At 44.4% G+C, this 16,929-nt stretch overlaps 1 protein-coding gene and 2 non-coding genes across 25 annotated transcripts in view; all 3 read left to right on the forward strand.

Moving 5' to 3' along the window:
• Positions 1 to 15,963, forward strand: part of UBAP2L (ubiquitin associated protein 2 like) — a 42,571-nt gene extending 26,608 nt beyond the window's left edge. For 5 of the 23 annotated variants that reach the window (XM_027095105.1, XM_027095100.1, XM_027095103.1 and 2 more), the window contains 11 exons: positions 393 to 582; positions 1,312 to 1,366; positions 1,768 to 1,942; positions 2,759 to 2,831; positions 3,900 to 4,095; positions 4,186 to 4,274; positions 5,539 to 5,592; positions 6,217 to 6,298; positions 7,053 to 7,270; positions 7,655 to 7,760; positions 9,167 to 9,570. In XM_027095105.1, the coding sequence (XP_026950906.1) occupies positions 393 to 582; positions 1,312 to 1,366; positions 1,768 to 1,942; positions 2,759 to 2,831; positions 3,900 to 4,095; positions 4,186 to 4,274; positions 5,539 to 5,592; positions 6,217 to 6,298; positions 7,053 to 7,270; positions 7,655 to 7,760; positions 9,167 to 9,216 (1,288 nt within the window). In that variant the 3' untranslated portion in view covers positions 9,217 to 9,570. Of the gene's footprint in view, positions 1 to 392; positions 583 to 1,311; positions 1,367 to 1,767; positions 1,943 to 2,758; positions 2,832 to 3,899; positions 4,096 to 4,185; positions 4,275 to 5,538; positions 5,593 to 6,216; positions 6,299 to 7,052; positions 7,271 to 7,654; positions 7,761 to 9,166; positions 9,571 to 12,490; positions 12,559 to 13,647; positions 13,846 to 14,261; positions 14,313 to 15,164; positions 15,805 to 15,831 lie in introns of those variants that run through there. The other 18 variants (XM_027095093.1, XM_027095086.1, XM_027095089.1 and 15 more) reach the window with 11 other exon arrangements.
• On the forward strand, positions 872 to 1,008 carry LOC113614126 (small nucleolar RNA SNORA58). The gene has a single exon (XR_003430456.1). It is a non-coding gene; the product is annotated as a small nucleolar RNA SNORA58 (small nucleolar RNA).
• Positions 5,997 to 6,132, forward strand: LOC113614125 (small nucleolar RNA SNORA58). Its single transcript, XR_003430455.1, has one exon. It is a non-coding gene; the product is annotated as a small nucleolar RNA SNORA58 (small nucleolar RNA).
• Positions 15,964 to 16,929: the final 966 nt, after the last annotated feature.

Raw genomic sequence — 16,929 nt, forward strand, 5'->3', positions numbered from 1 at the left:
CTTAAAATGAACATGAGCAAAAGGTGATTTTTCCCATGTTTAGGGTTCATGTTATGATGGTATCAAAGGGACCGAGAGTAGTATATCCTTTCTACTGACTTTTAGCCTCTTTTTCTAATAACAGCAGCATGTAAGGGAACAAGAAATTTTTCTCTTCCTTTAAGAGTTGAAAATGTTTTTAAACTGGATTCTTAGCTTAGATCCCTGGCTCTATAGGATGTGGAAATTCCTACTGTTCTCAGGAGAAAATTGCGGCAGTTTCTTTTATTTGTTGCTGGAATTTTTCTTTTTGATTGTAATCAACTTACACAAGTAGTGGATCTCCACTGTTTTAGTATCAGTGGATCTGCTCTATTCGTCTCTCTCAGATTTTCCTTCTCCATTCCCCACAGTGAATCTTCATCCACAATTTCATCTAACCAGAGTCAGGAGTCCGGTTATCAGAGTGGCCCAATTCAGTCGACAACCTATACCTCCCAAAATAATGCTCAGGGCCCTCTATATGAACAGAGATCCACACAGACTCGGCGGTACCCCAGCTCCATCTCTTCATCACCCCAAAAGGACTTGACTCAGGCAAAGGTATTGGCTTCATGAGCCCCTGGGCATTGGTTAGGAGAATAGTGGGCAAAATCTCTGAAATATTAGTGTTTTACTTCTTGACAAATGGTGCTAAGACACCTCTGAAGTGCTGATTGAGAAGCTGAACCACATTTTTGTGGTTGGTGAAATAAAAGTTCTCTTCACTAACCTTGGAGACTCAGAGCCAGAAGATCATTCTCTTTGCACTAAAGATTCATTCTCTTTAGTAGAATCAGTCTCAATTACCTGTTTTCTCTTCTTGGAAGATCTGATTGCCAGCCTTCTGTGGGTGCATATCAGTAGACCTCACCTTGCTATGTCTTGGCTTGGTGAGGGGGACAGCATATGCTAGAGGCAATGTGGAGTGACTGTCAGATGCAGCCAGCAGAATAGGTGGTTTGGCTGAACTGTCATACTCCCACATCCTCCCCCAGGGATCACTGGATTTGGACCTTTCCTATGTCTGTTTGGGGTTTGGGATCTCTTCAGCAGTTTGGGCATTGCCTTCCGTTGCCCTGGGTCACACAGGGTTGGTATATCTTACTATTGTTGTTTTTAAATTTTTGTTGTTTTTACTTTGTTTGGGTAGTATACATTATGTTAATCCTTTCATTGTAGAATTTCTCTGAAAGAAATTGGTTGACAGAAGTTAAGCTGAGTCAATGTGCTAACTTGACCTATTCACTTGAGTTTGTCTGTTTCTTATTCCTCTTTTTTTTTTTTTACCAGAATGGCTTCAGTTCTGTGCAGGCCACGCAGTTACAGACCACGCAATCTGTTGAAGGTGAGTGTTCTCCAGGCTTTTTCCTCTCAGCTGTAGTGTTTTTACTCCCCTTTAAATATTTTTGCATTTCGTAGATTGTTGTGAAAAGAGCCCTGCCTCAATGATCAAAACTTCTGGTATAGTCTCAGCTTGGTTTTTTCTACCTTGCTGTTTAATCTCAAACTATCGTAAGTTTCAGGTTCTCTGTCTTGTAACAGTGATAATCCTCTGGGTTCTCTTTATTGGACAAATGAGATCAGTGCTGTGAAATGCTTGGAATTAAAAAAAAAGGAAAAGATTGTACCTAAATGTTAGTGGTCCATTACTAAATAACTCACACTCTTGTCTTTGGGACAGCCTAGGGCTGTCGTCACCTCTTAATAACTTCCTCTGATGAGGTGAATTCCTTTCTTTATTTCCAGGTGCTACAGGCTCTGCAGTGAAATCTGACTCACCTTCCACTTCTAGCATCCCCCCTCTCAGTGAAACGGTATCTGCAGCTTCCTTACTGACGACAACCAATCAGCACTCATCTTCCTTGGGTGGCTTGAGCCACAATGAGGAGATTCCAAATAGTACCACCACACAACACAGCAGGTGATTTGGGGTGAGGATGGAGGTTTGGGTTGGTGAGTAGTAATAACAGAGCTCTCTGGTTCTATCTTGTCCTCTCTGCCTAGCAGAGACCACATTAGCTAAGTGGGTAACCTAAAAGCTATGGGAAGTAAAGACAGAGGAGGCTTTTTTCCCTTTTTCAACACCCATTCTTGCTTTAACTGCTCACTACTCTTGGCTGGCCATTGTGTTTACCATATGATCTCAGGATCTCCTTGGTCCCATATTATGCCTTCTTTACCTATGTTCTTCTTTTTTTTTTCAATTGATGTATAGTTGATTTACAATGTTGTGTTAATTTCTGCTGTACAGCAAAGTGATTCAGTTATACATATTTTCTTTTTTATATTTTTTTCCATTATGGTTTATCTCACAGGATATTGAATATATTTCTATGTGCTATACGGTAGGACCTTGTTCATCCATTCTATATATACTAGTTTGCATCTGCTAACCCAAAACTCCCACTCTATCCCTCCCCACCCTGCCTGCCGGCAACCACAAGTCAGTTCTCTGTGTCTGGCCTGTGTTCTTTTTTTTTTTGCGGTACGTGGGCCTCTCACTGCTGTGGCCTCTCCCGTTGCGGAGCACAGGCTCAGTGGCCATGGTTCACGGACCCAGCTGCTCCGCAGCATGTGGGATCCTCCCAGACCGGGGCACGAACCCGCGTCCCCTGCATTGGCAGGCGGACTCTCAACCACTGCGCCACCAGGGAAGCCGTGGCCTGTGTTCTTGACTGAAGCTCCAGGTCAGGTAACCATAGCCCTATGGCTAATGGCAACCTCTTTTACCTTACAGCACGTTATCTACTCAGCAGAATACCCTTTCGTCATCAACATCTTCTGGGCGCACTTCGACATCCACTCTTTTGGTAAGTGTGATGCTGTAAAAGAGGAAGTATGGTCTTGTTTACACTTAAACAACTATCCAACTGTAAGAGTCTCCCAAGAAGGGAGTCTTGAAAATTTCTTCATGAGGTGGCAAAGTGATAATTCATCTGAAGTTGCAGGAAAGGAGTAAAAAGGATGTTTGAAGCCGAGAGAGGCAGAAGAATCCAGAAATATTGCAGAGCTGTGGGCCAATTCTCAAAGCCCTGGAAGTGACTTTTTTGAATATATGACTTTTTTTTTTTTTTAACACTTAATTGGGTGGGACTTTGTATGCTATGATAAATTCTGTAAGAACATCCCTTTCTAACTGGTACAGCCATTTTCATTCATTGGTCTGGGGTATGGCAAACATGAGTCCTGAAAATAATCAGTTTGAGTCTGGGCATCCTATGAAAGTAGAGGCCAGATGAGAGCTTTTGGCCAAAGAATTAATTTCACTGTTGTGATTTTATAACAATTTGTGGAATTAAGCTGAGATGGTAAGGAAGAAAACTAACTTCAGGAGGACCTGTTTTGGGCAAAGGTGTCTGGTTTGTCAAAAGCCTGGGGCAAGGTAATGAGGGTTAAGGCTTTCTCAGGAATCTCTCTTTCCTCAAGTGTACTATTTCAGGTTTAAATTCATTAGAACTTGTACTTCTTTCTAGCTTGTGAACTTGTCTGTTGTGCTGGCCTAGTGAAGAAGAATGTGGGAGAGAAGACTATGATATATTTTTCAGACCTAAACTATCTTTTGTCTCCTCATTGGCTAGTCAGTGTTCATTTCTAGGGAGTTTGTCCCCACTCGCTCTGTTGCCTTTCTGAACAGGGTGATAATGTGCAGTGGGTCTGTTGTTACCATCCTTACCAGATGAATGTTGGGGAATGTGTAGCCAGACAGTATTTAGTAACTTCTTCTAATTACTTTGGCAGAGAGCATCCTAGTACCCTGCCTCAGCCTTTTTAATTGAGAAGTTGGTGTGATGTAATCAACAGAAGGGATTGTCTTTCCTGACCTGTTATACTAATCACTGTTTCCTCCTCCTCTCTTCCACTGCACCGCCTTTTTGAAGCACACAAGCGTGGAGAGTGAGGCGAATCTTCATTCTTCCTCCAGCACTTTCTCCACCACATCCAGCACAGTCTCTGCACCTCCCCCAGTGGTCAGTGTCTCTTCCAGTCTCAATAGTGGCAGTAGCTTGGGCCTCAGCCTAGGCAGCAACTCTACCGTCACAGCCTCCACTCGAAGCTCAGTTGCTACAACTTCAGGTAGCCCTGCATAGAAGATGAATTGCATTCCTTTGGTATGAATGAGCAAAGTAATAGTGTGACAAGATAAAAATATAATTTCTCTTTCAGGAAAAGCTCCTCCCAACCTCCCTCCTGGGGTCCCGCCGTTGTTGCCTAATCCATATATTATGGCTCCAGGGCTGTTACATGCCTACCCGGTAAGTGAGACTGAAGGATCTTCTCCAAAAGAGGAAGGTGGTATGGCTGTTCTTTATGGCTATGGCTTCAGGTGGAAGAATATAATTAAATAATAAATGAGTGGTTGTCACATGTAAGCAAACAAGTTTTTAATCTTTGTAGTTTTGGGAAAAAATAATTTTTTAGAGAGGAAGGACTAAACGTAGACCAGGTCCTCTACTGTGTATTTTGTCAGGTGAAACACAATTTCTGGGCCTCAGAAGCCAAAGGCCAGAGTGTCTAACTGGAATCCCTTTCTATTTCTTAGGGAATTATTTTCTCTAGTTGGATAGATTCCTAATTTCTGGGGGTCTATGCTGTCTCTGACCTAGTCAGAGTAGAGTTCCCTGACTTAGTCTGGGGCTATCTGAGAATAGGTGACTGACAGTAGTAGCCTTTTGCTCTGCTGTGTCTTGTATCAGCTTCGTGTATTCAGTGCCTATTAAGATGAAGGATATTTAATAAAAAAAATTTTTTTAAACGTCTGTTTTTCAAACTTATGTTTACCAGGGGATTAGAGCGGGGGTGGGGGGGAGGGATAAATTGGAAGATTGGGATTGATATATACACACTACTGTATATAAAACAGATAACTAATAAGGACCTACCATGTAGCACAGGGAACTCTACTCAATACTCTGTAATGGCCTATATGGGAAAAGAATCTAAAAAGAGTGGATATATATGTATAACTGATCCACTTTGCTGTACACCTGAAACTAACACAACATCGTAAATCAACTATACTCCAATAAAAATTTTAAAAAAACCAAAAACTTGTTTTTGCCTTTGGAGAGTCTAGAAGAATATCATACATATGAAACATCCATTAGCACTTTTTTAATAGCTAATACACTACCTTAGTACCCAAACATTAAAGAGTAGAGTAAAATGCGAATCCTTTCTGAAGGAGATAAATTTTAAGCCATATTTTGAAGGGCAAAGGAGGCAAAGACAGGTAGAATAAAGCAGGCTATATATGTATGACTTGTGCGTACCCTACTGCTACCCAGAGGCCAGCCTAGTTGAATCACTGTGTAGCTCAAGGAAAGCTTCAAGACCTTTCATGAATCATGTAATCTCTTTGTATTTCACTTCTTTCTTAAAGAAAATGAAGGAAATAATTTATATCCTCTTCTTCTTAAGAATGAGGATGAATGTTGATTTATCTTGTCTCTTAGCTCCTTGGTTTGCTACCGTCATGACCAGTCCTCATTAATATTGTTACATGTTTGTATCTTTCAGCCACAAGTATATGGTTATGATGACTTGCAGATGCTTCAGACAAGATTTCCATTGGTGAGTATATGGTTGTAGAGCTTAGGAAAAGAAAGTGATCTTAAAATTAATGTTTGGATTATTCCAAATGTTCAGTTGATAAGTCACAGACTTGGCTCTTTCTCAAGCCATACCTCCATACACATACTTTAAGATATATTAGAATGTACTTCGAGAGTGGTTCTAACAGAAGGTAATTTTTTTTTTTTTTAATCAGAGTTGTGACATCTTTGAAGTAAACACATTTTAACCTGTTATAAAGCTCAGAGTACTGTGGAGCTCTTGGGATGCTTCCTGTATGTCTCAAACACTTTGATGAATTCCAGAAAGAAGATCTGTTTTCTCAGTAGTAGTAGACTATGAGGGATAATATCTAGAGGTTTGAGAATATTATTGGTGCTGATGGACTTGAAGTGTTTCCTGGTGGGCATACTTGTAGACCTTGCCTGACTGTCCCCATGGCCAGGCAGGGGGGACAGTGTATGTAAGAGTAATATGGAGTTTGTGCCAGTTCAAGCCAGCTTAATCAATGGCTGGATAAATTGCAGTACTCCAACATTCTCTTGCTTCTCACCCTGAATGACATGTCCTCACTTCTGGGAATGAGTGGCATTGAGTCTCTGCTCTTTTCTCTCTCTCTTTCAGGATTACTACAGCATCCCATTTCCCACACCCACCACTCCGCTGACTGGGAGGGATGGTAGCCTGGCCAGCAACCCTTATTCTGGTAGGATTGGGATAGGGAGGTTGTGTTGGCCTTGGTGGCAGAAACCTGATTAGTAGAAGGAAGGGGTCCAGTTCTCACCTTAATTAAGATCTTTGACAGAAGTACAAAATGGATGTGGTAAATCAGGGTTGGTAGATTCAGAATCCTGCTGAAGATGGGCATGTAGCAGCTTGGCTTCTCATCCCACTTTCTGTTGTCTCCCTGTGACTCCGGATGATGTGTTGACTTCTCAGCTATTCTCTAGCTTTTTCCAGGAAGTACTGTGGTTGAACTGACCTTCCTCTACTCATCTCTGCTCCTGTTCCTTACTCATGTGGCAGTCTCATTGCCTTGTTAGGCCAGGGCCTGACCTATTGTTGACCTTATTGCCCTGTCATTTTCCCTGACCTAGCATTGTTTTTCAAGTCCAGCATGGAGTTTTCCCCATGGAGGGGAAGCAGAGAAGGAAAGGAGGGGGTGGGGTGGAGAAGAGATGAAAGAAAACAGGTGGGCAGGGAAATCATACAGGAGCTTTATTCTGGGAGCTGGTTTCTGTCACAGTATTGCACAGTCATGCAACATTAGTCCTTGACTAGCACTGTGCAGATTGTGTACTGAGCAGTGCTAAATGGAGCCGCAAAGAAATGGAATTCAAAGCATTGGACTTTAATAGTCTCTGAAGGCTCTCTTGGAATCATGTGAAACCAGAAGAGGAAATTCTGCATTGGTGTTGGGGGGTGAAAGTGGCAGATACATTTAGCCTCTCGTGTCACAGGTGACCTCACAAAGTTCGGCCGTGGGGATGCCTCCTCCCCGGCCCCGGCCACAACCTTGGCCCAGCCCCAGCAGAACCAGACACAGACTCACCATACCACGCAGCAGACATTCCTGAACCCGGCGCTGCCTCCTGGCTACAGTTACACCAGCCTGCCATACTACACAGGGGTTCCGGGCCTCCCCAGCACCTTCCAGTATGGGCCTGCTGTGTTCCCTGTAAGTACTTGGGCTTGGTCTTTACTTGTGGTGAAGAGTCCTAGCCCTGGACACTATGCTAGCTGCTTTCAAGGCTAGATGACTTTTTAATAATGAATGAAGAGGAACAGTTTCCACCTCTGGCCTCTTTCTGGCCTGGGAGAGGGAGTGGGGCTGGGATTGGGGTAAGGAATTACCCATTCGTAGAATTAGCTAAAAGGGGAATGTACAGCTTTGCTTCCCTCAGACTCTCATTCATTCCCTGAACCCATTTTGCTAAGTAAACTGTGGACAGCACACATCAGAGTGGGTAGCCATCTGAATGCCCAGTCTCTGGAGTAGGACGGGTCGGTTGAATGGTACTTTGCTGCCATTTCACTGTAGTTCTGGCCTATTGCTCTTCAGGTGGCTCCTACCTCTTCCAAGCAGCATGGTGTGAATGTCAGTGTGAATGCATCAGCCACCCCTTTCCAACAGCCAAGTGGATATGGGTCTCATGGATACAACACTGGTAAGCTCACCTTGACCCTGGCTGTCATTGGTGTCTGTGGGATGTCATTAAATGAGTTTCAGGGAGGAAGATCTGGTGCTTGAGAAAACAGGGTTGATGAGGGTGTGCTGCTGCTCCATGTATGATTGTTAATGTCTGCCTGACTTGGGTGTCTGTCTGAGCAGCACCAACAGAGGAGCTTAATACTAGAATGTGTATTCACTACTCATGACGGGAATGCCCTGGCGCACGAGTTGGCTGTTAGAATATGTTGGCTGGCCTAAACTTTGGGTGGGAAGCAGAGGGCCCCCAGATTTTACTGAGATGTCAGTGGAGGCAATTGTTAACGTTTAAGGTACTGGTAGTACAATAGGGGATATAGTCACTGAATAGAAGAGTTAAATGGGTTCTTAGCTAGCATGCTGTGGTAGCTTTGGCTTAAATCTCTTTGTAGTACTGCTTTTCTCATGTGGCCCCTTTTTATCGCCTATCTAGAGGGCCTAAGATGTGGAGAGAAAGGAGTAGGGCATGAATACTCAATAGAGGGAGAGTTGGACCTTTAGGTTCCTTCATTTGTATGGCTGGTCTCTTGCAAAGTCCATTTGCACCTCTGATGGCAGGGAGGGAAATACGGGAATCCTCTGAATGGGTGCTGACCTCAAAGATATTTAGCCTATCCCCTGCTCCCGTACCTGACACCTACTCTCCATTTTTGGAGGACAGGGAGTAAGAGTCTTTGAATAAAACAATTCCATCTACTTTTTTCAGTGCCTTGTAGATGTGTATGGGGAGGAGGTGGTTGCTATTGCTTGGGGTTGGAGTTGAGGGTTGTCCTTTAAAATTCTTAGTTATGGTTACATGGTGATTCGGATGGAGCTACATCTGTGTTCTTCACCCTTGTATGGGCTCCAGGTGGTTAAAATTGCCCAAGGTTTTCAATTATTGGGAAACTGAGCTGAGCAAAAGGGCAGTAGGTCTGGGATCTAACAGGTGGATCTTTGAACTGTGTTGTATGACTTAGAGTGGGTCAAGATTTAAACTAAAGAAATCCTGAGAGACCCCATTGAGATTTAATAATGCCCAGACTCCTTGTGCCTAGGGCCCCCCTCTCACTGAGCAGGTCCACCCTAGTCTTTGGTGGGGAGGATTATAAGCTTTTGTCTTGGAGTGGCCCTATTCCAAGAATATTAGATTTAGGTCTTAGCTGGACCAGGTTCAAGAATTTGAAGAGGTAGATGATTGGTTATAGAAGAAAATGGCATAACTGATTTTGGAAATCCTAGCTTCTTACTTCCCTTAAGATTTCAGAGACCTCCTATAACAGCCCTTTAAGAATCCCCAGTTCCCAACCCCACAGAGGGCTCTTGTCATCCCATTCCTCATCAACCTCTAAATTCATTTATTTTTATGTATTTGATTCCTTTTAGGAAGAAAATATCCACCCCCTTACAAGCATTTCTGGACGGCAGAGAGCTAATTTGGCCCAAGGCTGGGGGCTGTGTTTTGTGTGTGTGTGTAAATTTGCACTGAAGTCTTGTTTCAGAAACCAGACCACTGAGGAGAGCCTGCTGAGCTGTGGCCATGGCCTGCGTGGCTTGGGGAAATGAGTTGGTGGATACCTTCTGGGCTTTTGAACTTGCCCTTCCCCCATTTCCCTCTCCCCCATGTGTCTGACCCTGTCTTACCCATTTCGAATTCAAGCGGTGCAGCACCTCCTCCGAAGCATCAATGCACACACCTGCTGTTGCTTTTGATTTCTGGAAGGCATGTAGTTCCAACTTGTAACAAAATATTTGTAGTCTTCAATAAACTGTGGTATTTCTTTAGCTAATTCTGGCGTTCTTTCCGTGCATGTCTTTCTGGACACTAGGAGCCAATGTTGTGCTGTGGATGAAGGGTGGAGGGTGGCCTTTTCAATCAAACCCCAGCATAGCCAAAGAACTGTTAACTTTTCAGTATGGTGATTTTATTAAGGTGGGGGAGGGGAATTGGCCTCAGTTCCCAGCCTGTTGATTGGTTAGTCAAGAAAGCTATTTGTAGAAAATGCCCGATTCGCCATACTTATTATAGCTCTTCACTTTTCCATTTAGATCTTCCCCTTGTCTCTGACATAAGCAGAGGAGAAAGGACAAAAAAGTTCGTGTCATGTCATTGTGAAAGGCTGAAGAGATGGTGTTCAGAGCTGTTGTTAGGAAAGTATCTTCCAAGGCTTAATTCCCACATCTGGTTCCCAAGGGCCAAGTGGCTGATTGAGATCAGATAAAGTCATTAGTGACCAGCTAGTTGATGACTCAGGCTGTGGAAACTGTTCTAGCCTGGAACATTGTTCTTAGTCCCTTGATGGCTTTTCAGGGATTGTGGATTATTAGTCGTTTTGCACTTGTGGGTATAGCTAAGAATGTGTGGGAGAGATTTGGTTAGACATCTCCTTGACTATGGAAATTCTCATCCCCTCTCAATCCAACTGGTACACCATCAGCCCTTCATTCATAGAGTTAACTTGGACAGTGAGAACCCTGTCCTTGGTTAATTGGAAACCCAGGTACTTCACTTTCTTTGTATTTGTTCCCAGCCCTCTGGAGTAATTTTGTACTGTGAGTGTGATCAGCTTTCCCAGGGGCTGCCATGCTGGGAGAGATTGGTTCTTGTTTCTCCTCCCGGCCATCCACATTGTGTTTGTATGATCAGCACTGCTTGGGAGTGGGGGTAACCAGGGGGTGTTGACTGTTGGAAGGAAAGCAAGAAAACTCCGTAGTCTGAGGAGATTGCTAATTACTGGTGAATGATAGGTAGGGAAACCAATGCCCATTATTTTCTAGGGTCTCAGGTGCTTACACTGAGGCCATTTAGGGCTACTACACAAAGTATTCTCTTTTTTCCAGCATTTCCAGTTGTTTCAACCAACAGGCCAGTTAAGGCCTCTAGACTAGAAGCTGTGTTTTAGCTAGTCCACCCTCTGGAAGGGATGAGACCAGGTAGGGGCACATTGGAACTAAATTCCTCCCTACCACCCGGCTTGAGAGTCGGCCATTTCTCCCATTCTGTATGGGATGACCAAGTGGTGTCAGCAAGTGTTTGAGCCTTTGCAGTAAAGATCATTGTCTCTTCTGGTTTCCCTCAAAAATGTTCCATTTATATCCTGTCACACCTTACTCTCAACCCTTCCACACAAACCTCCTCATTAGCTTGGCTTTTTCCATAAATGAACTCCTGTTCTGAAAGTTATGCCTATTACCAGTGATTTGCCAAATGGACACCTAGGGCTTGCAAAGGGAAGGGAAAAAACTATTCCGTTAGTTCCTGTATTGTCCCCTTTTTCTTCAGTGCCTTTAAAGTGTAGAGTTGATACTTTGGAGATGGGGAAGTATTTTCTCATGCTTGGTTTCTGTAGTTGTGTTCTTTTCCTAGTTGGTGTTTGCTCCTCCCTAGAACTATCTGGACTTGTGATGTGGGAGGGTTCTCCAGGGTAAGATGCCACTTCTACTGGGAAGATTCTAAAGTGGCTGTCCAAGGTGGGCTTAGCTTTTGAAGGCTGCCTTGGTCTAGAGAGGATTTGGGTTCTGGAGTTTGAAGAGAGATTGCTGTTGAATTGTGGGTGAATGGAGAATTCCTCATTTGTGATTTGGTCAGTTTAGTGCTTCCAAAAAACTCTGAACAAAGTGCTCCTAACAACAGAGGAGAACGATCCAAAGACATAAACTGAAATGCAAAGTTTTTCTGAGGTTTCATTTTATCTCACTTCCTGAAAACTAACAGATCTTTAGAAAGGATGCTCTAAATTCCTAGTTAAATTTGAGTTACTTTTCCTTCAATATTGGTATACAGTTTCTCAAGTAAGTTGCTGGGTTATTTTACCTGATGGCTTTTTCCTATCCTTAACTTATTGCCCCATACCCTAGGAGGTACAGTATGTGCATTTCAGTTTAAGGAGTACAAATCAAAATGGAGAATTGTACTATTGTGGTTTCCTTAAAATTGTAGTTGGTGGTAGGGAGGTTTTCAACAGGAAACATATGCAAGTTGCTGGAGTATGGATTAGAGCTTTTAACTCATGGAAAAGCTGAAGTTGTAAACTAGAATGACAGTTGGATTTTTGTGTTCCACCTAGGCTGTAGGAGAGAGCCTACCCCTATCTACCTTCCTTACCCCTCTCTCTCCATGCTTTGGCTTAAACTGAGCAAATGGAAATTAGCCTTTGCGCCAGCTCTTTAAATCATAAGTCTGTAGCATAGAATTGCCAAGACTCTGGGGAAGCTGGACTAAGTAAACTGAGGCTCCGAGAATGAAAGTGCTCTTGGGGGTTGAATAGGAGTGCTCCTCTAATACTTACCTTATGCTGCGGAGGCATGGATTTTGAACCCGTTCAGGAGCAGCACTGCTGAACTGAGTGGAGTTGGGGTCAGTTGATTTGAAATGGACGTTAAAAGTTTAATACAATCCTGTTGGGCTTTGGCACAGAGAAGTGTTTTGAAAACCATATGCTAGTGAGGTTTGGCTATATTCCTTAGTCCTCCCCAATACAACACACCTCCCTCTCACATAAATACTCAGTACACATCTGGAAAGGGCAGGAGAACCTAGGGAGCTTTTGTGTCGTGAACTCTTATCCCTCAGGACTGACATGAAGCTGGAAAAACAGACCAAAATTCCCTTGCAGTGCTATAGCTAGAAGGGCTACACACATCATCTCCCAGGGATGGGGCCAGGCAGCTAGCTGAGCTAATCCTCCTGTCTGTTTCCTCCTCCCCCAGGTGTATCAGTCACCTCCAGTAACACAGGCGTGCCAGATATCTCGGGTTCTGTGTACTCCAAAACCCAGGTAGGTGCCTGGCTCTGGATAGAAGTGGAAAAAGAGATGACATAGAGGAGGTGGAGTTGGAATGATAGAAGTACAGTGAACATGGGAATTCCCTGGCTTTCCAGTGGTTAGGACTTGGCGCTCTCATTGCCATGGCCCGGGTTCAGTCCCTGGTCGTGGAACTAAGATCCCGCAAGCTGAGTGGCGCGGCCAAAGGGGGAAAAAAAAATACAGTGAACAAGAACACCACTAAGAGAGGTGTCAGGAAATCCATTCTACTAGAAAATGAGTGTCTCTAAACCTCAGTTTCTTGAAGAAGTTTAAATTTAGCCCTCTGGGAAAAAGCAAGAAAAATGTTACAGGAAGCTGCAGTGTGGTAAATTGTTGTGATATGTCATGTGATTTACTGTGCAACTGTCCTGGCCCTTTACATACCCACTCCCAACCTTTTCATAAGTTTCCGAGAGAACACATATGGAATGAAGGGAAACTAGTTCTTGCCATTCTTTTTGTAAGTATATCTATAAACAGGAGAGGACACAACCCAGTAGCTAAAGTGAGGCATCTGAATTATCCACAGATTTGTATTGTGTTGCTCCCCCCAACACACACCATAAATAAGTAAAAGCTTGATGTAAAGTATTAGGAGTTATGGTGGAGCCTTTCATGGCCAAGACCATTAACACTCAAGAAACCTCAGTGTGTATTCATTTCTTTTGAAATATCCAAGGAGTTCTAATTTTTACCCAACTCCAGGGGTATCGCTATTTGTGCTAAGAGTAGTTAGCAGATTTCACTGTGTTCATGAATGATGTTAGAATTTACGAAGTGCTGTCACATCTATCCTCTCATTTGGTCCTTACAACTGAGAGGTTAATAGCATCCCTGATTCATGTTAAGAGAAAATGAGGCTGAGAGATTAATTTTCTCAGGTTCACACAGCTGTTAAAGGGTAGAGCTGAGGCTAAGACCTGAATGTCTGACTTCAGGTGCAGCATTCATTCTCTGACACCATGCTGCTTTCTGAGGGTGGGGGATCTTGGGTTCAGAAATTCTGAGGATTAGTTTGCTGATCCCTTTTACTCTCTCTCCTCCCATTCTCCTGGATAGCAGTCCTTTGAGAAACAAGGTTTTCATTCCGGTACTCCTGCTGCCTCCTTCAACTTGCCTTCAGCCCTAGGAAGTGGGGGGCCCATCAATCCGGCCACAGCTGCTGCCTACCCACCTGCCCCCTTTATGCACATTCTGACCCCCCATCAGCAACCGCACTCCCAGATCCTTCACCATCACCTGCAGCAGGATGGCCAGGTAATAGCCCTTCCCCCTCTTTCCTTTCCCTTCCTTTTCCTTCCTATACCCTAAAACTACCTCCCCTTTCCTTTTCTTACCCTTCCTCACCACCACCTTCACCCAGTCCTCCCCAGCGCCAGCCATGGGCACACAGCACATACAGACACAAGCGCACACAACACGAGTGGCCGGCAAAGGAGATGTCAGAGAAGAGGCCAGATTGAAACCTTTTTTGCCCAGTTCCTTTGGTGCCTTTCTCCTCCACCTCCTCCCATAGCACAGTTGTCCTCATCCTATCAGACCTGGGTCACACCTCCCCTCTTACCTCTCCCAGCCTTCCCCCTTCCCTGACATTATAGCTTTCCCTTCTAATGGTGGAGTTCTATTGTCAAAGTTTGTCCCTTTATTTTCCATATATCCTGGTTCTGCCTCAGCTACCATATTTGCAGATGATTCTCTGTTGCCAGCGCCAGCAGGAGGAGCAGGTAATGAAACTGAATGATGATATGCTTGAACCCACTCCTTTTCAGTCCCCATTTCACCTCCACAGTCTCAGGGAACTTGAAGAGAAAAGATTGCACGGTCACAAATCGGGATACACAAACACAAACACCTTGCTGAGCTCTCTGGCCTCCCGTTCCTCTTGTCCTCCTCTCCTCAGTGTCTTTTTCTTTCTACCCTTCCCCGACTCTTGAAACACTTGGTTACTGGAATGGAAAGGATTCTTGGGGCAGCATCTGGAGCCTGGGGCCTCAGACTGTCTCTCTTACCTTTCCTGAAATGGGCTCGCAGATGTGATGTGTGGTAGGGGTGGGGAGCCCTGGGGTGGTGCAGGTGACCTCTCCCCCTTCCTCATAGGTGGTTGCGGAGCTAGAATAAGGGCTGCCTTGCTCTCAAAGACAGATGTCCAAATTGAGGCATTCATGGGGATCAGTGAAAAGTGAAATCACCTTGTGATCACTCATCTCCAAGAGGCTATAATTCTCTCTAGAGAGTAGCCTTTCCTCAGATCAGGGGATGGTGGGTTTGGGGGGTGAGGAGAAGGTGAAATTGAAAATTAGTAGAACTGATGCACTATCTTGTCTCTCAAAGTATCCCACCCTCTTTTCATCTTTCCCTTATTTAAAGTTTTAAAGTGTTTTTTTACTTGTCAGAGGTGCTCTAACTGCTGTATAAAACAAATTTCCTATGGTTAAGAAGTAAGCTTCAGAGTAGTTTCTAAGCAAGGGGAATGGGAGAGTAAAACAATTTCCAGATTTCCACCTGAAGATGTCATAAATTTGTCCCACTAACTAGACATCTTTTTCCTCCCCATTCACCCTCCCATTCCCCTGCAGACGGGCAGCGGGCAACGTAGCCAGACCAGCTCCATCCCGCAGAAGCCCCAGACCAACAAGTCTGCCTACAACAGCTACAGCTGGGGGGCCAACTGAGGCCCTGACTCTCTTCTCCCGGTCCCATCTTCTGAGAGGGCTTCTCAGCCTGGCAACTATGGAAACAGCATCAAAGAGAGAAAGGAATGTGGGGGGGTTCCACTGCCCCCACCCCCAGCGGCCCATCCCATGCCTCAGCTTCATGTCTGTCCCATTCCCATACCATCCCCACTCTGTTGTATGTATTATAGGATTTGTATTTTCTCCTTTTTTTTCTTCCTTTCCTCTCCTCCTCCCCCCTTGCATTCAAGATTATGAAACTTTGCTGTGGGCCCTGCCCTCCCTTCTCCTCCTCCTGTTCACCCTGGTGGTGTGTGGGTGAGGTAGGGAGGGGGGACCCCCAAATATATATCAGCCCAACAGCCCTAAGTCTCCTCCTTTATTATTAGGAAACAAAACAACAACAACAAAAAAATGGCGTCATGAATATGAACAGCATTGTCAGATGAATTAGTTGAAGTGTTTTTTTTTTTTTTTGTACTGTGTCCTCAAATTTAATGGATTAATGTGTCTTGTATATATAAAAAGAAAACCTCTACCTTCAGCCTCTGCCCATTCTTGCTCCGTCTAGGATATCCTCAGTCTCGTCGATGACCAGCTTGATGAATAAGTATTACTGTACCAACTGGGCCTTCTCTAGCAGGCCCCGAAGGCAGTGGAATAAAATGAAATCTTCGCCCTTTAAGAACTCCTCTGACCTTAATGTGCTAGTATCTTGCCCTTGAGGGCATTCCCTTCCCCCCCTCCCCTAAGAATTACACAGCGTGGTGCCTGGAAAGAATCACTGCAAATCTTCATTTCCTCCAGATCTACAGCAGATTTTAGGCAGTGAAGGGATAGCAGATATTGGGTGGAAAGGGAAAGGGTTAAGCAGGAGTTGAAAGAAATGGCTTTGTAGAATCAAAGTGTAATTTAGATGGATCCAGGCAAATGAACTGGAAAGAAATGAGGGCAACATGCACTGTTGGCTAGCAAAACTGAAGCAGTAGTTCTTACTTCTTGAGTGCTTTCACTTCAAGTAGCTAATATCCAACCCCTTGAAAAGGAGTCTAGAGCAAGGCCAGGGTTGGGATGGAGGTGGGGGTACAGGGAGGGGGAGGCTTTTAAAGTCAGTGACCCGAAAAAGGGGATACTTATAGCCCCAGATTCTCTCCCAAGACACTTCAATAGATTTCCCTTGCTCTCTTACAAAGTCTTTATCCTGGTGGTTGCAGACCCTGCCTGAAAGAATTAGGAGACTCCCGTATAGTTATGACAAAAGCCTTAATAGCTGGAGAGATGGAGTTAAATCCATGCGTTCCTCTGTTTTTATCTTTTACTCAACTCTGGGGAAGTCACTATACTAGAAGAAGCTTAATGCAACATTTTGTCCATCCCTCTAATTAATATTAGACTTTATTTGTATCAGTCAAGAAACAAACTGGACGGAGGAAAGGGGCGAGGTGGGTTTAGAAGGAAGACTGGTCGTCCATGGGTTGGTGAGCCGGCGGTGAGGGTGGGTCTCGGTCCGGTTCATTTGTGCGGGTGGGCTGCCCTCTGGCGGCTGCCTCCGGTGCCATCCAGTGTCAAACCCTCGAAACACCCTGTTGGAGCGGGTTGATCGGCAGGAAGGAAAATTGACTTAGGAGGCAGGTGATCGTTGTAAAATGAAAATTCAGTACGCCCGCTC

Source organism: Aethalodelphis obliquidens, unplaced genomic scaffold (assembly GCF_003676395.1).
Source record: "Aethalodelphis obliquidens isolate GAN/ISIS:26980383/991018 unplaced genomic scaffold, ASM367639v1 scaffold90, whole genome shotgun sequence".
Lineage (NCBI taxonomy): Eukaryota > Metazoa > Chordata > Mammalia > Artiodactyla > Delphinidae > Aethalodelphis > Aethalodelphis obliquidens.